The 24,117-nt window shown below is 31.9% G+C and overlaps 2 protein-coding genes across 3 annotated transcripts; both read right to left on the bottom strand.

Annotated features, from left to right (window-relative positions):
* LOC105166231 (uroporphyrinogen-III synthase, chloroplastic) lies at window positions 10,712-17,768 on the bottom strand. Of its 2 annotated transcripts, none has more exons than XM_011085518.2 (10): window positions 17,512-17,768; window positions 16,557-16,644; window positions 15,750-15,816; window positions 14,732-14,850; window positions 14,459-14,554; window positions 13,354-13,409; window positions 12,065-12,150; window positions 11,677-11,811; window positions 11,137-11,262; window positions 10,712-11,057 (listed from the first exon to the last, which is right to left on the bottom strand). In XM_011085518.2, the coding sequence occupies exons 1-9, from the start codon at window positions 17,725-17,727 to the stop codon at window positions 11,205-11,207; spliced, it is 921 nt and encodes a 306-aa protein (XP_011083820.1). In that variant the 5' UTR covers window positions 17,728-17,768; the 3' UTR covers window positions 10,712-11,057; window positions 11,137-11,204. The 2 variants fall into 2 exon arrangements, with proteins under 2 accessions (XP_011083820.1, XP_011083819.1); XM_011085517.2 differs by having other exon boundaries at window positions 10,712-11,065.
* Window positions 20,540-24,117, bottom strand: LOC105166232 (polyadenylate-binding protein RBP47). Its single transcript, XM_011085519.2, has 6 exons — window positions 23,671-24,117; window positions 21,646-22,126; window positions 21,378-21,445; window positions 21,169-21,299; window positions 20,961-21,057; window positions 20,540-20,786 (listed from the first exon to the last, which is right to left on the bottom strand). Exons 1-6 carry the CDS (start codon window positions 24,028-24,030, stop codon window positions 20,625-20,627), a joined length of 1,299 nt encoding a protein of 432 aa, XP_011083821.1. The 5' UTR covers window positions 24,031-24,117; the 3' UTR covers window positions 20,540-20,624.

A 24,117-nucleotide genomic window follows, 5' to 3' on the forward strand; every position in this document is an offset into this window, starting at 1 on the left:
TTCTCTAATTATGAATATTTATTTGAATTAATTATTTAAATTTATGATTAGATTTTTTAATCTGAGTGCAATTATTAGTCACGTTGTGGTACTAATTATTCACAATTGCTCTTATTAATTATTGCTTTTCATTTAATGTACTTTACCCGTGAGAATTCTCTTTTTACGGCAATAACGGCAATAAAAATAGGGTAAATTACGACCACCTCTCCTACGATTTGACATAATTATAAATATTTACTCGTTATTTGAAAAGTTACAAATACTCTCTTGATTTTAACGTCCGTCTAACAACGAGCTCATTCCGTTTGGTTTTTATCCAATTTTTGTGATGAACTGATGACTAAATGTCCTTTTAAATTATAATTTAAAATTCTATATATATATTTTTATGAACTATTATTCCCTATATATTATTTATTTTGCCCACCCACAAAATTTTTTTTAATATTTTTTTATTTTTAAAAAAATCCAACAAAGAAAAAAATAATAATATCAACTTCACCGTCTAGAGACTACATAATTATTTTTCATTTGAGAATGATATTTGTAATTTTTCAAATAATTATGGGACATTCGTAATTATGTCAAACCTTCGAAAGGTAGATGTGATTTACCCATAAAAATATAACCAAGGGTTGTTTACTTTTGTATGTGCAATAAGTGGTTGACCGAATAAAATCTGGAATAAAATAAATTAATAATTATTATTGATGATTTTCTAATTAGATAAAATATGGGCTATGGTCGGATAATACTTCAAACCCACAAGTTGGATAACTTATCCTACAGCCTAGAATTTCTTTATCAGACCCTGAAACGGCCTCTAATAATACTAGAATTTATCAATGATGTCTTAATCTAGTGATTAAAATTGAGATTTTATGATTAAAATTGAGATTTTATGAATATATTTGAGGTAATGGATTCGAGTCACACAATGTGTGTTGGTATTTCTATCACTTTATATAAATTTGTAAATTTATAATAATTCATTTCATTATTCTCAGTTATATAAATATATTGCTTGAATCGAAATATTATTTAATTTTATTAAAATATTAATATAATCATGTAATTACCCTTAAAAACACACACTATGATTGAAATATGTAGTGATAAAATTGGCCCTTCATGTCAGGATATGCCTCTGTGACATATGAAAAGAGTAAATGTCCCGTTGTAAAAAAAAAATGAGCAAATTACTTCCCTGTCTTTTAAAAAAAGAAATAAATTACGCTCTATCAATAGTTTATAAAATATATATATATATATATTATGAGCTTATAAAAAATTAAGAAACTTCAAATTATTTCTAAAATCTTAATAAGTTAATTTAATTTTTTTAAAAATTAATTACTCATTTGCCATTAATAGCATATTATAAACTCGATTATCTCATTTTTTGCAAAATGGTACGAAATGAAAGAAAGGGATGGCATGTGATATGACTTACGACTTTTAGTATTCTGCCATTCGAGGTATTTTTCTGAAACTTCGTTCAGCCTCGTGATTATATCTTAGAAATGTACATTACAAAATGATGTGGGCAAGCATTTCATAATGGTTGCAGACGAGGAGTATGAGTAACTTAAAAGGCCTAAGACCTCCTCCCACTAACGATACATCTTTTTAGAACAAAATCGTGAGGCTCATAAGAAGCTCAAGCGGATAATACTTGATACAATGTGGCATCGATCGAGTCGCAAGCTACATCAGTGTGGTGTGTGAGTCTTCACAATTAAAATGTTGTGGGTTCGAATCACACGAATGTTGATTTCTATAATAATTGTATGTTTATCTATACAGTAGTTTGTCATTTATTTGTCTCGTTTGAATATATTTATTAATTTAGATTATTATTTAAAATAATATTTTTATTTAAATATACTGAATAATACAATAAATTACATATTTTTTAAAAGGAAAAAGGCATTATGAGGAGGGGCGGTGGGACAGTGAGTGGTCGTCATAGTATACGGACTATGAAATGGACATGCCATCTGCAACCACGTGTGTTCATTATCTATACTGTATAAGAACGAAAATTTCTTTTTCACTCACAAATAGTGATTATTTGTATCATAATTAATTTTTTAAATTATAAAAAATATTTTTATATATTTTCAACCACTCTTACTCAAATTCTTTTTCTCATCCATTATACTATCTATTTGATACTAATATGAAAATTTTACCATACCACTTTTTTTTATTGATAATATCCATAAATTATTTTATTTATTTATTAAATATGATGTGTTGGTTTATTATCTTATTCTTATTTATAATGCATTTTAAAGCGTAAATTATTATTTATTATATACATGCAGAGACGACGTTTAACGACTAGTTAATACTAACTGTTTGTTCATCAGTACTTGCCCCACAATTATTATCGGGAAAAAAAAAGGGATTTCTTCCTTGTGAAAGGAGAATTAAATATATACAGGGGTGTCGAAAACTCATTGTACTAAATCGAACTAAAAAATTCAGTACATACCAAATATTGAACTAAAAATTCAATTCGTAATTGATAATTAATTTTGGCGAATTTCAGTATTCGTATGGTATCCGTATTTGATATCAGTATATTGTATCGTAACGGATACTGATTGTTTAAATATATGTATATATGATAGGAATAAAACCTATATACATAATTATAATAAATATATAGTATTTATATATGTGAATATATAACACAAATACAACAATTAAATGTAGGTATTTATATATTCAGGTCAGATTGGCCGAAATCACTATCCTCCGTTCACACACTTTTTTGGAATGAGACAATTATAAGCCTTGTGAGATGTATCTCAATCATGTTAAGGTAGTGTTTGGTTGTAAAAATAATTTTTTTTATTCGAAAACAAAAATATTTCAAATATAATTTATTATTTAAAAAAACACATATTAAATCATCTATAATGTTAACTAATGGGGACTTATTTGTTAGATAGAAGCAAACCTTAAGAATGCTAGATGTAATTTTTCCAACCACAAAGAGTCTATGTGTGCTTAATTACGCCAAATCTGAGGAGAGGGGTATTAATTGGTTATACATATTTAACATTAATAATTAATATATATTTAATACCAATTTCCTAAATTAAAAAATGATGGTTATTCTCAAAATGTAATAATTGACTTTACCTAATTGTCCCCTAAAAGCATTAATTAGGTTTTAGAAGGATTAGATGAAAGAGAGGCCATCATGTTTCATAATTCAAAATTTAAGTTGAGACATCAGCATCTCCCTGCACGGAAATCTTTACAATTAATTAATGATTACTTTATTTTATTTTTATTTTTTAAAACACGTTAATATTTTTAAATCAACTAATAATTTAAAGCAAACAAAGAACGGACGTCCCGCCGAATAAGATAATTATTATGCTCTCCTTTCTTGAAGTTCATATAGTTACACGTAGATTAGTTATAATTTGAAAATTTATATTTAGTACTCCGGAGGGTTATTCCCATATGGCGAATGAGTCCATCCGTTAGATAAATTAACTGAATTTGTTGATATTAGCATAAAAGCGAATGTAGATTGATATTTATTCTCGATTGACTTATTATATGTTAAACAAATCTTTCTGTGACTGATGTATTAACGTGTGAAGATGACATAAGGATAGTTTGGTCATAAAAAGATTTATTTTCAGGGGTAAATATAAATTTTTATCCAATTTCTTTTTAATATCATTAGATCTAGTAAATTTTGATCAACGAATAGACTTATTTGTTAGACAGAAAAACAAACTTCAAGAGTATAGATGTAATTTTTTATACCACAGAGAGCCTACACATAATTACACCAAATCCCAGGAAAGGACAGTGTAATTATCATAAATAAATAAATAAACATATCACTATTGAAAGTAGACTAGACAACTACCATCTCTAAAACTCGAATTCACGACCTCTCAAACAAAATATCATTAGTGTTAATTAATAAGTACTATTCACTGTAATTAGGTATTTAAAAGTTTGATTAGTCCAAAAAATAATTTCTTGTAGTAAGGAATGATTAATAAATAATAATAGGGCCACAGGGACTGCTCTCCGGACAACATGGAATATATTATCCAGTTGACAACGTAATTAAGGATTGGGACCAGTCAAAGAATTAGGCTGTACACTGTTAGCCAGATCATGCAACTCTATTATTTATAAGTAGATTTTTGATGCATTTTATTTGTAAGCAATTTTTATTTTATTTATATATTTATATATATTTTATTTTTTATTAATTTATTCTTACCAGACACTCCAATTTTAATTTTTTTTTCTTATTATTTATCACAAAAAAATACTACTTTCCGTAGGTATAAATTTCTTTGATTACTCGTAGATTGATTTCTTCTATCCATGTCGGGACTGTAGTGATAAACATGCAGTAAATATTCTTATAACCGAACTATAGTTTTAGAGGTATGTCCTGACTCGTTGCCAGTGCTTGGTGGTAATACTTGGATCTTTGTATCTCAATCCATATATATTTTTTTATCTTCATATAATATAACATTAAAAAAAAATAAATAAATTATTCTCTGTATTATAAATAACTACGGCTCAAAAATCACGATAAATAATCTTATCTAGTCCGATCAAATGAAAAAAATGATGAATCAACATTATTTACAGTTTTAATATGAAAAAACAATTTATAATAATTTTTAATTATAATAACGACTTAGCCTCATTTATAGACATAACGGCTAATAATTATTGTATTGATCGTAATTTTTTTATTTTAAATATAATAATTAATTATAGTATTTTTGTGACGCACGTACAAAAATCTTTTTAAATTATTAATATTTAATATTTCTTTTTGGGGTAGGAAAAGGACGAAGTTTGACCAAGACGCATATGCATGGCAACAAAATAACCTAAATTTTAATGGTTCGGCAATCAGAGACATAAAGACAAAATCTCGTATTTGGTTTCGACACTACTCATCAATCCTTTTTATTAATGTATATATGGTAGATGAAATATCAATCTCCACATTATTATTTAATAAATATTTTCAGAAATAATAATAATTGTTTTATACATTACCAGACAAGAACAAAGCCAGTTCTTTTGGCTTGATTGATAGTTGTTCACCTTCATGATCCTCAAAATTCTAAATTAATATTTATTTTATTGTATTTTTCATTTAAAAATGTTAATATACTTATTCAATTTGATATGTAAATATATTGTGAAGATATTAATATTGAATGATTTTCTTCTTTAACAATTTGAGCTTTTAAATGAAGTGGTCATTTAACATGGTATTACGGTCAGATCAAATAAAAGTTCTAGATTCGAAATTTTTGCTTCGCCTATTTATGGAAGTAAGCTTTTGTGTGCAGGATTCTTAAGAGACTTAAAAGATGTAGTGGTCGTTCAATTAAATTATTTATTTTTTTAATCAAACAAGAACTCTGTGGGTTGCTTTTGTTGTTTTGTTATTTGAAAAATAGCGGAACATAATTTGAATATTATTTATTATTTGAAAAATAATATTTGTCTTTACCTCTCAAAAATAGAAAAAAAAACAACTTGAGAATGAAATCAAACATATCCCTTTTTATCCATTTTTTTTTTGCTTTAATTAAATAAATACCTAATAATTAACAAATAATCTCTCCAGCTAAGGTAACATGCCTAACATTTCCCACCTAATTAAAACAATTGTTTCCATCATTATCATCATCATCATCTATAAATATCATAAATCACAAAATCATATGAAGGATTTAGCCAAATGAAAATGATGTATATGTAGTGATTAAAACAGAGCCCAATCGTCCATTTCAAATATAATATATATATATATATATATATATATAAATATTTTAATCATTATCATCATTAAAAAAATATACACATATTTTATCAATAAAGATAGTTACCATAAGGGTCGCAATAAATTAATCATCACCGGAAAAATCCGCAAACTTATTTATTTATTTATTCTGTAAAAAAATCATTGTTATTATCACATTGCCGTACCATATCAACTATACAGACATTAATTCAAATCGAAGTAATTTCTCGATTTTGACTTTAACTTAAAAATTAATTCGAATTTGATGGAACTCGAACCCCACTAAATAAATCCAACTAACTCAAGGTTTTAATTAATTACCAATTCTAATTTTTAATCACCATCATAAAATTAACTTCAAACTTGTTAGATTGGTGATTAAAAAAAAAAAAAAAGGATGATAATTAAGGAAGTGGTACAAGTTCCTTTTTGAGGAGCATAATGTTCACGTGCAATAAAGATATTTGAATCATGAATATATTATATTGGGTGGTTAAAGAGGCACGGATAAATGTGTCCTGCAAAGGACCATATTTTCATCACCAAAGCTGCCTATCCTAAAACTGTGATGCACGCAATTAATTTTTGGTACAAAAAAGTCTTTTCCTCTAAGTGGGTACATACGATCTCCACATGATACGAACACAATACTGTAATATGGAAATTTTAAGATTGTATTTGGATGAAATTATTTAGAAGAAAATTTTCAAATTTATTTATATTAAATGAATTTGAAATCAATAGAGTTCAATATGCAAGTTCAAGGATTTGGAATTTTTACGGCATGAATTTATTCAAATAGTTTTGATGGATTTAAAATTCTTAGATCCAAAAAGATTTCGGATATATGGTACCAATATGGCTATAATATATATATATATATATTTTCATAAAATTAAAATATATAATATTTGATACCATAAAATTAAGAACAAAAATTAACATTAAAATCATACAGACATGTCGTACGCCTAAGTTTTTAATTTCAAGCACGACATGGCTTCAAAAATATACATAATTAATTCATTGTTATAAGCAAATAAAGTTTGAAATATAGAATCGGCCTTCTCTTCCCGTGATTTCTCTCGATGAAATAGATAATGAAAGAAAAAAATAACTTTAATCGAACACGCTAAAAAAATATAAAAATAAGTCGGACACAAGAATGTCATGTTGGAGGTATATATATGTCGGCATCAAATATGTGCCCGACACTGTATGAAGTAATTTATTAAAGTGTCGATGCATTAAGATGAGGATATATATATATCCCCACTTGAATTATTGTACTGCATTTCATTAAAGCGAAGTCACTTCCATCAATCCTTCTTTTTCTTATTTATGATCTCTTCTTTAATCCATAGGGCCACACATTTATGCAAAAGTATATTTGCTATCTAATTATTAGAATTTTTTTGTTCTTTTTTCCATTGATAATTGTGGTGGATGCTTAGACATCAATGATGATTGTGTTAAATTGAAATTCACGCAACGGTTAATTATTATGTAATAATATTTACTTTTTTTCCTTAATCAAACACATCATTAATTTATTACATTACCATATTTATCAATAAAAGAATTAATAATCAAAGCTATATCTATTACAATTACTTATGATGAATGAGAGGGAAATCCAGATTTTTCAATAATTTACTATTCAACCTTACAGATTAACAAAATAACTTAAAAATAAGTACTGAAAGCAAAGAATAATAGAAAGGGTAAATTGCAACATACTATCTTCAAGTTTTTCGTAATGATAAATACCTCATTGTTATTTGAAAATTTACAAATACCCTTCTGGCATTAACAATCGTCTAACAAATACATCATCGCGACAACCAATTGTAGATATGTATTTGTTAGACGATCGTTATTTTAGAGTGGGTATTTGCAATTTTTCAAATAAAGAGAAAGTAATTGTAATTATGACAAATCTCAAAAGATCCTATTATAATTTTTTACCCTAACGAAAAAGTACGAAAATGATAAAAAACGAATAAGAATGCTCGAGTAGTATTCTCACACAAAACGATCACAATCATATCGATGATTGTGATCGAATTAATATCGGAGACCTATATATATTGCCATGACAATAAAAGGGGCTGGACATTTAATTATATTTTTAGGTAAATTACATTAATACCCCCTGAAGTCAAATTTAATACACAATACCACTGCCCTTTACAAAAAATTACAAGTTCTCACCCTTCTACCTTAGTAACTACAATGACACCTCTATTCAACGACGAAAATTTACACAAACACCTAGAAAATACATTTCCTTTAGAGAAAGTATACTTGTAACATTAGAAAGCGCGAAGGAGATCCTCTAAAGTACATCACACCAACACCCCTTGATTGATATATTTATAATTTTTTAGCGAGAAATGTCTGTATAATTAGACCTTATTTCAAAAGACGTCGCTATAATTAATCATAAATTATTTTCCTTAAAAAAAGGAACAAGTAGTTTCCCAAGAATAAAGGTAGGGGTGGGGGAGGAGCAATGGTTTTGGATGGTTGTACACTGTATGGAGGAAGCTGAATGGGGCCATGGGTTTCTGAAACCTTTTTTTACTTTTTGCAAGCACTGAAGTGAGGTGAGGCCAAGACACAAAATAATTCACAAAAGGCTTTTGATTTGAGTGTGAAGTCATCATAATAATAATAAAAGGTGAAAGCAGCCACATGCCAAAAAGTTGTTTTCGATCTTTAGCCACCACTGTTGTCTATAACAAAACCCACATTTTTCCCTGGGATTGGATCACTACTATTCTAATCACTCTTCATCTGTCTTTATCCGACATCACAACCCTTCCTTTTCTTAATTATCTGATTTCATATAATATTTAGCAACACTCCAACATCATAAAGTTTAAATATAAGTGCTTCAGATGATCTTTTGCAAGAAAATATTAGATGATTTGTAGGCGAATTTCAATGGAACATTTGCACTTTAAAAGGTATTAACATGGGCAGTTGTCTATTAATCTTATCGATCTTGCATGGCTTGAATTACGAATGAATTTTCTCTTCAAATATGCTTTGTTTCGTGTGTGGATTTTGACTTTTATGAATGGATCTATCCGTCATTTTGATCGTATAATCTAAGATAAACTATAAATTGTTCCTTTTACATTCCTAGCATGTATACCAAAATGCTCGAAACATCTTATAAGATCGAAAGATGTATCCCTATATAAATAGTTTAATAAATTAGTGGAGAAAAAAAAAACTCAAATGATTTAAATAAACATATAAGTTCACCAATCTGTTTTTAAGTTTTTAAGATAATCTCATTTGTTGGTATATACAATGAATTGCGTTAATATATAGTGTCATTTGTGATAAATGATGCATCATAACAATGCAGAGAGATTAAGTATCAAATATAAATCTAGTATGGGTATAGATAACTCGAAATTATCTCAATACGGTACATAATTTTGTTTAGAATTCCAAAATCAAAATTGAGACGTGCTATAAAAGTGTACATGAACAAGAAACTTCAAATCTTTGAGCTTCATCTTCACAAAAGGTGTAAAAATAATTTTAAGTCTCACGCCCTCATATTTTGTGCAATACGCAGACATGTTTCTAATAAAAACATTAATGACTAACGTACTTTAAACAATCAATTACTTGTAGAGTTCAAAACATCTAGTGGCACAAATATTTTACGACAGCTTCATCTGATGGTCAATATCACATCGACTGTCCAGAGCACCCCCTCGGATATAGGAGGGCTCTTTTCAAGCATCTCTGAGTAGTATCGAGAGTGGATGCTTATTTCAGACTGGCAATTACCTCCCCGATGGCCAATACCGGACTTTGTGTGGACAGTTCTCGGGAACGCGGCAGTTGAAAGCCCAAGCTTCCTCTCTTTTTTTTTTTATGATTTTGCAATACACGGGATGAATGAATATATTGTTGTAATAACTCTTAGGATTGGGTTGGGGTATAATTAAATGATAGCCCTAACTAGAAGAATAAGCAAGATAGGTATAAGAACAGAAGAAACAGAGCTCCAAGAAGGATAGTAAACATACACAGCATTCAGTTGTAGATTTATTAGTTCAAGTCTAGTCCAAAACATTGTACAAACAAATATCACATGGTTTATCTTGTCTGCTTATGGACACAACCAAATCCAATAAACCATCATCAAACCTGTGACTTAATATTATTATATTTGGCTAAGTTTTATGTCAAATGAGTGGAAAATTCCAACACATGTGGGTGGAAAAATAGTAATAAGACAAAGTAGAGGAAAATGTAAACCAATGATAGCATCTTGGGTTTTTGCTTTGCCAGCTTTCAGTAATGGTCCTCCAGTGGTCCATTCGTTTCATTTTTGTAATTCTTTTTTCAGGAATTCATATACTACTGCATACACACACATCAATGAAGAAAGGAACACTTTTGCCTAATGGGCAGTAGGAAGAAGTTAAATGACATTTGTTGATGTTTGGTAGTTGGGTCTAATGCACCATACAAATGAAGCAGGATGTTTTCAAGCAAAAATGAAGAATAGAAGGATCGAAGCAACGATCATCCTATGAAGAAAGTTAGTTTGTAATTTTGAACATTTATTAGGTACTGTAAAAACTGTCACAGTTATTTCATTACTGTGACCATAAATGAACACTATTTTCTTGTAATGAGATAAGACTTGCAAGGGCAAGCACGAACACACACAATTCCAACATTTGAGCCAATAATCTGGCACATATTAGGAAGAGAAAGCAATAATATGATATGCAAATATACATAATTCCCGGAATATTAAGTGCGGAAGGTGAAGTACTGGCACCAAGAAGATAACAGCTGAAAATTGGGGGCCTGACGTGACAAGAACATGTACGAAAGTGACGAATAGCCCAAAAGATTACCAGTAGAAATGCAAACCAAGAACTTTTGTAGGTGCTAGCGTCAAAGTCACTGTCCAAGTTGGACATTTCAGTAACTTAGAAGTTGAAACAGATAATAGATATTTACACTCACTGATAGTATCTAATCATACAATTATTGAGCATTGTCGCGTTCGAATGTCATTGTCAATTCATCCTTCACTTACCTCACGCAAAACTGTCACTGCTATACATTGTTACTCTCCTGCAGCTAAAAGAATGAAATATTTACGTGTTACCGGTTCTGCCTGCTTTTCTCATCTCCAGAAATTTATGCATGGAAAGACATGTATCCGCTGGAGCCACTGTAGACCTGCCAATGCAAGCCCCGTTAGCTTTTCGACTCTGTAAGTGATGAATCGAGAGAGAAAGAACAATTACTACCCAGGAAAAGGTCGCCTGGATGCACTGTGGTCAGATGTCAACAGTGAGAAGCCCCCAAGGCTCAATTTTCAAACCTTCTGTAACTGGTTTTGGACTTGTAAGGCTTCCAAAATGCTATTGACCCACCTGGAGAAAATGCAAAATCAGATGTTGAAATAACAGGAATCCAGATAATCTTAAGCCCCCCAGGTGCCCCCAACTGAAGTGGGCTTGTTGCTAGGTCTTTTTAACATCTACATAATGTAAACTCAACATCAACTTATCTACACATCCTGTTAACAGTACTATGAAACAACTTTTACCTGCATGTGAACACAAATATATTTGACCCCCTTGCCTTAAATATTTTTTGATGGACTCTTTACAACAGTATACTTTTGACAAAAAAACAAGCATATCAGAAACAATGTTCGGTACAATTGAGATTTCATGTAGATTCGTACTGCTTCCATTTAGTACAGATTCAAATTCCTCCGACGGAAAGAAGTATAATGGCATACACAATCTTTAGGGAAGCTCTTCAAGTGAAGAGAGAATTACCCTTCAAGGCCAGGATTTGCTGGGAAGTACACATTCCGTAACCCCAGTTTTTTAGCAGCTACAGCAGTTGTCTCCCCAATGCATGCAACAGCATTATCCCACTGCTGTGCTTCTGGTATTAAACTAACCCAAGCACTGGTAGAGAACAAAAATACACATAAGCTAAGCAAATAAAAGATGAAGAGCAAACAGCTAAACAAGTTTTCAATAGAACTATCAAGAAGAGGCCTCCCTGTACAAGTAGAAAGATCCTGTCATTGGTTGAACAAGAATTTATTTTGAGAAACATAGTTCACAAGGTCAGATGTTGCTCTAGGCTGTAAACAGTTAGGAATGTCTAACATAAGGCACACATATCGTGGCTATCGGAGGATAACAGACATTTTACCGAATTGCAGAAGGAGATGCTACAGCAATAACAGGAGCAAGAAGTGCTTGTTCTAAAACCATTTGATCCACTTGACTAACAGGTTCCTGCAAGAAAAATAACACTCAAGAAGCTTCCAGATAATTAGAACTAATTAAGCAGAATCAAATCTATATTTTGTGGAGTGATAATATGTCAGTGTCCAACTATGACATGGACAAGCATAGAATTACGCCTTCACAATCCCCATTTGACGGTATAAAAGTTTTGTTTGACTATGTTATAAAACCATCCTAATTTTTGTAATCCATCTCAACCCCTTCGAATCAATATGGAAGTATTCGGCAAACAACTAGCCATCTTGGGAGCTTTCCTGAGCTCTCTTCGACTGCGATTTGCACAATATCAAATGTTTAATTATTCTCCTATTAGATTTAGGATAGGTTTTAGACATTAAACTTTAGCTTCTTGAAGGAACCTTTCCTATTAAAGAGGATAGCTTTTTGGAATCATAACATACCTCTCTAGTCTTTCTTATCCTTCCATGCAAGATTTTCTTCACGACATTGAATCCCCTACAGGAGTTCTTTGGTTTTGAGTCTTTTATTTACTATACACATACTGTTTCAGGCCACTAACTTTCAAACATGAAATATCTCCAAACCTTAACTGATTCTTTTCATATATGATCCCCTTTAAGACCGAGAAAGAGGCAAGGGTCATGGGCAAAAGCAGACTTGTGATGTCAACAGGCAAATATCCAAACACAATTTTTTTCTTCTCTCACAGAAAATTTCTTAGTGTCACCTTGGACTAGCCGATCCCAGGTAATCCATACCACTGATGGTGTGAAGCCCACGCTCAAGGCTGGCCAGCCCAAGGTGCTACTAATTATTATATTGTGACTTTTGGATCTGTTACAGATCACCCCTCCAAGTTCTGAAGATGAGCTGATAGAAACACATTATGCACATAAAATTTGGGCAGATTATTGTCATCCAAGTGACTTATAGTTAGTTAAAATCACACATCTGTATAAGCAACTGAAAGGTGTTAATTGAAATTTGAGATCATATTATAGCACAGATGTAAGGTCTGTTAAATAACAAAGCCCTAAAGGGTAACAGGGAGAGGAGTCCTTGATTGTTAATTTGAAAAAAAGCAACCACGAGATGGAGAATATCCTATAATTCATTTACTTAATTTTCTTATGCAATGCACCAGTATGTCCGCTGACTATAATTCAGCCCACCAACACTGGATGGACGCTACTAGCAGCACATAGAATGAAATCAATACAAGTATCTTACCGTGGTATACGTGTTCAGCCTAGTGATGGCAAATCCACGCTTCACAAGGCCATCCTCTGAAATAGAAAATGCATACAGCCTGCTAAAATTAGTTTGCATAACATATAAAATTTACAAAGCAACTACCAGAAAATTTAAATTAGCACAAAAAATGCCACCATTGATTTATTATTGATTTTTTATTCATAAACTGAACATAATAATCACGCGGTCAGGAAGCCGATGATAAAACCTCTTATCCTAGCTGACAAGCTCTATTATCTCTATGGCTGTCTTTATCTTTCCAGGCCTTCCATCATTTATCATTATTTTACCACTTGAACTTGATTATCTGTATGAATAAAAAATACCAAGACAAGTACCCAGTCCATACATTTTGGTTGTCTATGGCTGCTGATAATAAAAGACCTTCAGAATATCTAAATTCTGAAGCACATCCACTTTACAAGCACAATAAATAATTTAAGTAATTTACAAAGTGATTGAAAGATTCAGACTAATATCTAAGGCTCCTTGTGTAGACAATGACTTTTTAAATACATTTTAACAGAACAAAAAGATTAAAATTCAACAGGGCTACTCTCTTGGTACGTCAAAATGGATGTGATCTTAGATTGATTCTACTAAATTAGAATTCAGATGTTTAATAACTTCTTATTACTCATCCTTACTCCACAAAAATGGTAAGGCTAAGCTGCAGCAGAAGCCCATTGCAGCTACTTATAAATTGGTCTAAGCTATCCACCATAATCCTTGTCGAGTATCAAAAGAACAAAATACTCAAACTGGTTGAGTTAGTAGACATATTGAAGAAGTGCAAGAAAGGGAATATGACAAAACCATGGACATCAAAAGATGCAATAACTATCAAGTAGTCTTTAGTCTTTTTGGAGCTGATATACAGATATAAACTCAGCCATACCAAGCATCCTAAATAGCTAGGCCAGTTCAGAATAATGTCAACTTGAAAAACCGAAGTAATCGAGTTTAATTTAGAATATAATTTTTCAGCAATTTCTTGCTTCCTTCCCTAAGGTTAAATTTACTTGCAAATATTGCTCTAGCAACTCAGGATGAGAAAGAACCAGATATTTTGACCACTCACCAATCTCATTGCTAGCTTTTGCTGAAGCAGGGTACAAAACAGTGCACCTTGCATTTCCATAGTCCGGAAGCTCAGCTGCCAAAACCTTGCCAGTAGCTAAGATCACAACTAAAGTTACTTTGCTTCAAGCTGCGACTAGCAAAGACTAAACCATGTTTCTGACTAATGACTATATGCAGAAAAGATACATAGTGAACAAATGCATGCTGGTAATGACCCTCAAACTCTCTATAGTTTTTATTCATGGTGCAGAAATCTGAAGCTAGCAAACACCTTTTGATGGCGCAAAAGACACATTAAGGCTTTGTTTCAAGGACGGTTGAATTTTCTCAAATACACTCGCTGTACCAGCTCCCACAACTCCAACCCTAACTTTTGGGGTTCCTGCAGCTCTGTGGATCAAAACCTTGAGTTTATGAATAAATTAGCCAACAGGATATCAATATAACTCATAAAAAGTAGCTACAATTTGAAAATGTATTCTTTACACCGGACTTGTGTGCTTTATAGTTCTAATGTCTCGGAGGCATGCTGCATTTTCTGGTGAACAAGTTTCTTGCAACTTCTGAACTTTCTTAAAAAGCCCACAATAGTAATTGTAATACAACAGCAGGATCAGCAGCATAACATGGGAAAATGTTGGCTTGACCCAAAACATGTACTTTAGTGTCTCACATGGGAGCATTAAGATAGATTTTTGTTAAAAAAGGAAGCAATGAAATAAAAATGGGCATATTTCTGTACGGTGGAAGATAACTTGAGAGAAGCAAAGCCCACGCCTAGGCATGCATTGAGTTGAAAAGTGTGCAGACCTAAGTCCTAAGTGACTGGACTGTGTAATGCCACAGAAAAGCTCCTTGTGATTTTTGTGCCATGGACAGTGGATTTTGCACCTAGAGGAAAAGTGGAAAACTGGAAAAATGAAGCTGTCCCCTGATGCATTAAGAATTGAAAGAGTATCCGAGCAAACAGAAGGATGATATGACAAGCATAATGTTTGACGAGATGCCTTTAAGAGAAAGTATTAATTTTACCAATCACCGAACAACAGACAACTTGCAGATCCTGATTAAGTTCAGATGATCTTCTAGTATTCGACTTTCTATTATCTGTTTGCAGATACTTTCTTACTTCATGCAACAAAAGTCTCATGATCCTCTATTTCTGCATATTTCTCAACATAAAACTTTGATTATTGTTTTTGCACCTTAATGCCTATAAGTAATTCCTTCAAGAGATTCAAAATAATTGGAAAGTATCTAGAAATGTTGGCAAAGCAGCTAAACCTTACTTCCAAGCATCAAGAAATACTACACCTGCTTCAGGTGAAGTTATGACGATCCAGTCAAATGAAGTGCCTGTAGCACAAAGAATAACTAGATGTCAGATACTTCTATCAATTAGATATAAGAAACATTTACGAACAATGGAACTGTAAACAATCTAAATGAAACAACAAGAACATATATAGTTCCAGAAAAAACATACAAACAGGCAGAGAAAACAATTTAAAAGTTGTTCAAAGAAGAACTTTGTTATACTGAATCTTCGGTACACCATTGTTGCACACCTGTTACTTATTTCTCCAAAGGTAGCACGTTATTTTCACCAAATGCATGTCCAACACCAAATGGAATGTCCTTTGCCTTGCTCTGATATCATGTAAACTGACCACGACACTTCCCAAAGCAACCACACAAGAAATAACATGCACAATGATCTACCAAATGACTTCCAAGAAAACAATACACAGGATTTAGTGCTGTAGCTTTCTCCATGTCATTATACTCAAACAAGACAAATATAAGACATTTTCATGAGAATCAGGACTTGATATTGGACAGACTTTGAGATTTTTAGTTTCCCTAAGTCCACTAGCCCAGCCTCAACCCAGAAGCAATTTCAAAAGTATTAACTTCAGCAGATTACGCACAGATATTACCATCTCCCAAAGACCCAAACGACATAAGATCACAAGCACTCTCTCGCACAAGTCATATTTGGTAGTAGCAAACAGTCAAAATGAAAAGGAAACTGTCTTAATTCTTCAACAATCACATCAATCGAGCAATAGGGCATGGAATCATCTGGAACTTACTGCTCAATAAAGAAGAAAGCTTTTCTAGATCAGGCAACTGCATATGCTGGATGAGGGGAAGCTCTAGACAGTTAATCCCGTAACTTGCCTAGAAATAAAAAATGTTAAGGCCACACCAATGTTTAGAATAAATTAGTCCAGAGAATTAGATCATGTTCACGAGGCTAACACACCTCAAGATTACATTCAAAGTAGCTTGTTAGAAACTGACAGTAAGCAAATATGTAATAAACAATGGAGGTACAATGAAAGACCTTAAATCATGAAATGGATTAAAGCATAGTAATCACTGATAAACAGAAAGGAAATAGAAAAACCTAGTGCAAATTAGATATTTGGACTTCGTCGCCATATACTGAAATTGAGTTTATAAGTAATGAGAGCTGGAAATTTGCACGTCACCGGGTCAAAACTTTTCTATATTGACTAATTTCATCAACTTATTCAAATAAATGTCTGGCCATGGATATCATCATGCTCATCTGCTGGATAAAAACAATGGTTCAACCACATTGTATCCCTTCTCATTAGAACACGTCTTAATGGCAGTTAAGGAAAGTTAAGCCACAAAATTCTTTCTCGCATATTTTACAGAGATCCCACTACCAAAAAGTTGTGTAAACTATACCTTTCATCATCCCTTGATTCATTGCTATAAACAATTTTATTTCCACTTTTTTACTCCACATGTGCTGGCCGGAAATAGTTATATTTCTGTCCACATTTAATCAAACACTTCCATTCACATCAAATTAGTACCAACTACAGATATTCTCCTGCTTTAACAGTAATACACCATAAAAGCACATTATTCCCCACAGCAAAACAATTGATTGCAGTCCTCTAAATTTAATACACTAAGACGTCAAATTTCCGAAACCAAAAATCGAAAAACATCAGGCCAACATACATTGCACAGGGCATACATAAAACTTCTCATAGAATACAAAATTACCAAAGCATTAATGAGCTTGCCGTTTTTGCCGCGTTCTCTCGTGACCACAACCTTAGGGTTCGAAGACGACGGCGAAGAAGCTGAAACCGACGCGAATCTCTCGATTTTAAGGAAAAATCTTCTGCTCTGGAACTGCCGATGAAAAGGAGAAGAAGAGCAGCAAGTAATTGCAGGAGGTGGCACCGGAGAGAAGGTAGAGAGAGAAAATGGAGCCATTATTTTCTGAGGAGGATACGTGTTTGGCTGAGGGCTTAAGCTTTCAGCTTTTGTACAGCTTTTCTACTTAATTTGGATTAACTAATAACTTAAGCCCCTCAATTATGCCATAATTACAAATAAATTTTTTATAATTTTAAAAATTATATTCAGCATCCTTATCTTTACTTCTATCTAACAAATAAGTCTTTTTAATTAATTAAAATTTATCAAATTTACTGATATTAACAAAAAAAAGTTAGATAAAAATCTATATTTACTCTCGTTTGACCTATTATTGATTTATTGCAGGTCAAATAAATCTTTTAACCAAATTACACCCATATGTCTTCACAAGTTAATATATATGAGAATGTATATCTTCACCGTTATAAGGGTAGTTTAATAAAAAAGAAAATTATTTGACCTTCAATAAGTGAATCAAGGGCTAGCATCAATTTTTATTCAATTGTTTGTTAATATCAACAAATTTAGTGAATTTTACTAACAAATAACTTATTTATTATATAAATGTAAACCTCAAAATTACCAAATGTAATTTTTTCAAATCATAGAGGATATATGTGTAATTGCACCAAAGTTCGATGATGGGAATATAATTATCTCATAACTTAATTAAAAGTGATTATTGTGTGATTATATTACTGATTACTCCAAATATTTTTCGAGGTAATTTTAAGTACTAACGCCACGTTGACGTCAAAATCACTTGGGTTAAATTACATTTTTGGTCCTTATACTAAGGTTAAAATTAATTTTGGTCCCTAAATATTTTGAAATATGATTTTGATCTTTAATTTTTGGGTAAACTACAACCACTTCCTTTGAATTTCACATAATTATAATTACCTTATCATTATATGAAAAACTATAAATACCCTGTAATTTAACGTTCGTATAACAATGAACTCATTCCATAAGATTTTTGTCCAATTCTTATGGTAGACTGTTTAAAATACCCCTTTGAAATATAAATAATAATTTATATATTTCTAAAAATTTTATATAATATTTTTATAAACTAATTTCTTAATGAATTATTTATTTAAACCCACCCTCAAATTTCTCATACATATTTTCAAATATTATCTTTTTAAAAAAAAGAATCAGCAAAGGTAAAGTAATGATTTTTATCTCACCGTTTAAGGACTAATTTCAAATAATATAGCTATAATTACCCTTAATTTGTAATAATTTTAATTCAATCGTTAAAATTAACTGAATACAACACCACTTATAAAAATTTGACATTTTTGCAGAAATTGAATGCAAAAATATTCTCAGTGGGAATTACAACATCCAATTTTATAACTTCAAGTTTTCAACCATTCAACAATGGAGCACTAAATCATTAAGCATCAAAGACTAAAATGAAGAAAAAGAAATAAAAGAATTTGAGAGAGAGAAACAAATTTATAATTCTCTTTGGAGAGAGAGATTAAAGACTTGAATTTCCTATTTATTTCTAACTATAATGCACGGACACTTTGCAATGTTGAACATGTATTAGATCAGATACAAATAAGGTTTGAATATGTTTTAGTCATGTATTGGATACCGCATTCGCGTGTTTGAAAATATATATAAAAAAAAATGATACAGTGTCGGACACACCACGAACACACCAGTTGGCATATCTGACACATTTTCGATACATGTTTGACATGTTTTCAAAAAGTTTTGGTTTGTCTTTAAAAAAAAAAAAGAAGAAGAAGAAGAGAAAGAGTTTTGGACTTAATTAAAAAATATTAATTCACTCCTTTTAAATTAAAAGTTTTTGGATGAAATCATTAAAAATTTGAGAAATGGTGAATGATGATTTAATTAATTTGGATTATTATAGATTATTTTGCACTTTTTAAAATGAACTGATTAAGTATATTTTTAAGCCAACATTTGATTAAAAATTTAAATGTAAGACAGATAATGCATTTTTGGTTCTCAAATATAGTCACTAATACAATTTTGGTTCTCATACAATTTAAGGTTTTAGTTCTCAAATTTTAACTTTTTTTGCACTTTTGGTCCTTTTATTAACTTTTTGGTTAAAAAACTTAACGGACGTTTCATTTAAAGGGCATTTTCCTCCCATTTTATGGTGTTTATTAAATTGTAATCTAATACATCGATTTTTTTCTATTTTTCTTCAAATATATAAAAAAATAAATTTAAGCAATAAATTTTCTAAATAATCTTAACCAAAAAAGTGTCAATAATAGAAAAATTGTCAATGAATTTTAAAAAATTTATTGCTTAAATTTATTTATTTTGTTGGTTTATTCACTTTTGAAGTTTGAAAAAAAATAGAAAATATGGGTGCAGTGGGGGAATTGTCGCGGCGGTGAAAGGTAAATTATATTTTTAATCCCTATATATAATCACTTATTCGTTTAATATTTATGTACCACGATTTTAACTCTTAATATTTCTAAATTTTATAAAATTTGGTCCAGTTGTCAAATTAAGGACCAAATCTACAAAAAAAACATAAATATTAGGACTAAAATCACGGCTTGTGAATATATATTGTGGACCAAAAGTGAATAAGTGAATATATAGGGACCAAAACTGTACCCATATAATAATATTTTTCTGTTATTTTCCACTAATTTTATTTATAAATATTTATAAGATAAATCGTTATTTGATTATTAATTATATAGAAACTAACTCCAAGACGTGCCTCGAAAAAAAATCATTTTTCAGTTTAATTTTTAAAAATTTATATAAAATTATGGTTTTTGAATTTAATTTTAAGCTTTTGTGTTCAGATTTTAATATTTCGATTAAATGCAAACAAACATCATTAAAAATGAATAAAAATACTTATGTCTTATAATATTAATTGGAACAAAATTACTACTTGCGAACGTTTCTGTTTTCTTGGGCCGTCGCGTTCAGCTCACTTGTTGTTGGTGCGTACTGTAGATGGAATAAGCCCCATATGCAGCAGGATACATGTTTGGACTGTGAAGGGGCGGTAGAGCATATCCATAGCCATCAAAGAACGTCCCACCATAGTATGCACCGGACCACTGATGCCCGTAATCAGCCCTTAACTGGAAAGTGCAGCAAACAATAAATACAAGCAGCTTATACCCCAGAGAGCATATTGTTTCTCTATGAGAAAGAGAGAGAACGTACACCAAAAATGAAGGCAGATGCTACGTTTAAACATGTAAACATTATAGGAATACTGACAGAAAAGTGGAGGTCAAGGTTGAAGTAATTGCCTGCTTGTTTGCTAGACTACGTCCCCAAGAAAGGCGCACGATTTGCTTTCCAATTGTTGTACCACTCAACCGCTGCAATGCCGCCTCAGCGTTGTTTCTATCAAAATGTGTTATGGATTCATCATGTTTTGCAACTTGATTAAGTAGGTCGCCAAGATTGGGATACCTATAAGTCAATAAATGAGTACAAATTAACAAGTCAAAGTACCTGTTGGCAAATTGAACAAAGCCGCATCCTTTCCCAACTGGTATTTTGACAGATAGTATTTCACCATATTGGGAGAAAGGCTGCCTGAGATCTTCATCCGTCACATTAGGGTCAAGTCCTCCAACGAAAATCTATTAAAATGATATGTTAGTCGAAAACAAATTATGAAAAAGGTTCAGAAAAACCGATAGAAGAATTAGATAACTAACTGTCGTGTTTAATGAATCTCCATCTAACCACGAACCCTGGCTGGAGACGTTGTTTGAATACCGGCCACCTGGTGAAACAATTGTATAGGAATTAATATGATGAATTGGCATTTCACTATTTCAACATATAAATAGTTTTTGTAGCAATAGTCATTCTCAACAGGTTCAAAAGATATTGAGTTCTACGTCGACAACCAATATATATTCCAAATTGTAACTCGCGGAGAGGATTCAATGAGTTTGCAGTTTGCACTGAAAAGGAAAACACCTGGTGATGAGTATTGTTGCTGATAACCAGACAACTTTCTTGGCGTTGCTGCACCAATGCGCATAGGCCGACTTGAGCAGTAGACACCATTCATTTCAGCCATAGCCTGTGATCTTTCATTGTCATCTTCAAACCTAACAAAACCGTAGCCTTTTGAACGGCCGGTATTGGCATCAATGACAACTTTAGCAGCTTTAACAGAGGGGTATTTACTAGCAAACGTTTGATGCAGCAAGATATCAGTGACATCTGCAGCTAAATCTCCTACAAAGATAGAAAGATCAGAACCGGTATTTGAACGTTTATCCCCCATGCTAAACGTAGCCCAATTCAACCGGAAAAGCTGAACAGTGTTAGGCATAGCAATGCAAGAATAAGATTGCAAAACTTTCTCAGCAGCAGCATGTGTTAAGAACTCCACAAATCCATATCCTTCGGAAAACCCTGTCTGCTTATTGCGAATAACCTTTATGGAGGAAACCTGCACAAGGATCAGTTTTACACTTGTGAAAAGTGGAGAAGCCGATACTCTTATTAGAAATATTGGGATCACATATGAACTTAAGGTTGAAAGAATACAATGCAGAACAATTATCAGAAATTTTATAGTAAGTATCTTTAAAGAATACATCTGCAGATATTCTCTTCCATATACTTTTTACTATCAAGAAGAGAAAGCATACATGTTGTGTCATTGGTGCCTATATATACCTGCTTGACTAGTATTAATAGTTTGATGCAGCTCAAATTGCTTTCTCTCCTAAATGCTCACTATTACATTGATCCCACTATCCACAAAGATAGATTGCTATAGGCCAGATCGGACACGGGGATGACAAATGGGGAGGGTAGAGCAGAGCCCTCCTCAACATCCCTAAGTTTGGGTCGGGGACGGGTTTTTATTTTGTAGGCCAAGATCCATCCCCGACAACTCCCAAATACTATTTGTAAATATATTTTAATTTTTTCAGAATTGTTAACTTTTACTTAATGCTTATAATTTTTTACAAAAAATTATCGAGTTTTGTGGGTTAATTAGATACATCGTGTTTGGAGTCGGGGCCGGGTTTGAGAAGTGGGGCAAGGGGGTTTTAAGCTGGTCAGTTCGAGTCTCGAGCCTTGCAAAAAATTAAATAGGGTGTTTTTGGGTTCGATTGTATATACCTACCTCATTGCCATTTCTAATCGGACCAAATATTTTGATGTAATAAAGTTTCTAAAGCTGCTAATGTATTTGTTAAGAATCTTCAACAAGAGTAAAAAGTTGAGGTTTTGACAAACTTTATATATACAACAAAACACAATGGAAAGTACAACTTCATCCCGCCAGAAGATGTACTAAATTTTACAAGTACATTATCAAGATAAATTATGTAGATACTTTGTGGAGGTATATGATAAAATTATATTTTTAGTACCCTAAAATAAAGGGTTTAACACTTTTAGTTCTATATTTCACAAGATTCTTACAATGGTTTTGAAATTGGAAAAACTCCACAAATTTAATCCACTGCTTAACGGGATTTTCAAAATGGTGTCAAAATTGAGAAAACTCGATACATCTAGTTCTCTACTTTATGAGAATAAATGTATCAAATTTTTTAATTTTAAAACTATTATAAAAATTCCGTAAAACATATAAGTAAATAAGTCGAGTTTTTTTAATTTTAAAATTATTTTAAAAAATCAAATAAAATAGAGAACTAAAAGTATTGAACATAATATATACTATAGAATTAAAGTGTAATAAACCCGAACGTATACTTATAATTTTATAAAAAATATGAAGTGTTTGGGTAATTAAACCCGTGGCCACCCCATACTCCAACATAAAATACTTGGTTTAAATAACGAGAACGCCACGATGGTGTTCTATCGTCTAGACACGATTAATCAATTACGAAACACATTTCAAAAAGCAGTAAACAGAAATATCTCTTCAAAAAGCAGCAAAAGATAATGAAAAAAAAAAAAAAGAATTTCACAAACACACACACACATATATATATATATATATTTATATACCTCTCCGGTGGAAGCAAAGCAGCTGCGGAGATAATCCTCGTCCATCCAATTACGGAGGTCACCGACCCAGATCGTGCGGTTCTCGCCGTTGGATCCTCCCACATTGCTCTTCTTGCTCTGCTGTGGAGGCGGCGGATGGTACCGGTACTGGTGAGGATTATGGGGGTGGTAGGGCACGTACTGCGGCGCCGCCATCATGCCGTGCTGCATTACCATTGCGGCGGCCGGGTACTGCATCGCCATCCACCGTTGCCCCTGCACAGCGGCCGTTGCCGGCGGTGGCGCCACCACCTCATTATTACTGTTCTCCTTAGGATTATGATTACTCGGCTGAGATTCAGAACCTTTATTTGCTTGCATCTGAAATAATAATATTATTATCAAATTCTACAGAGATGTTATAGATATGGGGGAGTTGTATGTATAGGGGAAATCTGAGTTTCTTGA

This window comes from Sesamum indicum, linkage group LG7, assembly GCF_000512975.1.
Source record: "Sesamum indicum cultivar Zhongzhi No. 13 linkage group LG7, S_indicum_v1.0, whole genome shotgun sequence".
Taxonomy (NCBI): Eukaryota; Viridiplantae; Streptophyta; class Magnoliopsida; order Lamiales; family Pedaliaceae; genus Sesamum; species Sesamum indicum.

Excerpts from the sequence above, each read along its gene's own strand:
- LOC105166231 (XM_011085518.2), bottom strand. The coding sequence starts at position 17,727 with ATGGCTCCATTTTCTCTCTCTACCTTCTCTCCGGTGCCACCTCCTGCA. Across the intron at positions 16,645-17,511 it reads GCAAGCTCATTAATGCTTTG|GCAAGTTACGGGATTAACTG; the intron begins GTAATTTTGTAT and ends TTTTATTTCTAG. Across the intron at positions 15,817-16,556 it reads GCTTTCTTCTTTATTGAGCA|GCACTTCATTTGACTGGATC; the intron begins GTAAGTTCCAGA and ends TTTGTGCTACAG.
- LOC105166232 (XM_011085519.2), bottom strand. The coding sequence starts at position 24,030 with ATGCAAGCAAATAAAGGTTCTGAATCTCAGCCGAGTAATCATAATCCT. Across the intron at positions 21,300-21,377 it reads GAGATTCATTAAACACGACA|ATTTTCGTTGGAGGACTTGA; the intron begins GTTAGTTATCTA and ends TCATTTTAATAG. Across the intron at positions 21,058-21,168 it reads TTTGTTCAATTTGCCAACAG|AAACAACGCTGAGGCGGCAT; the intron begins GTACTTTGACTT and ends ACATTTTGATAG.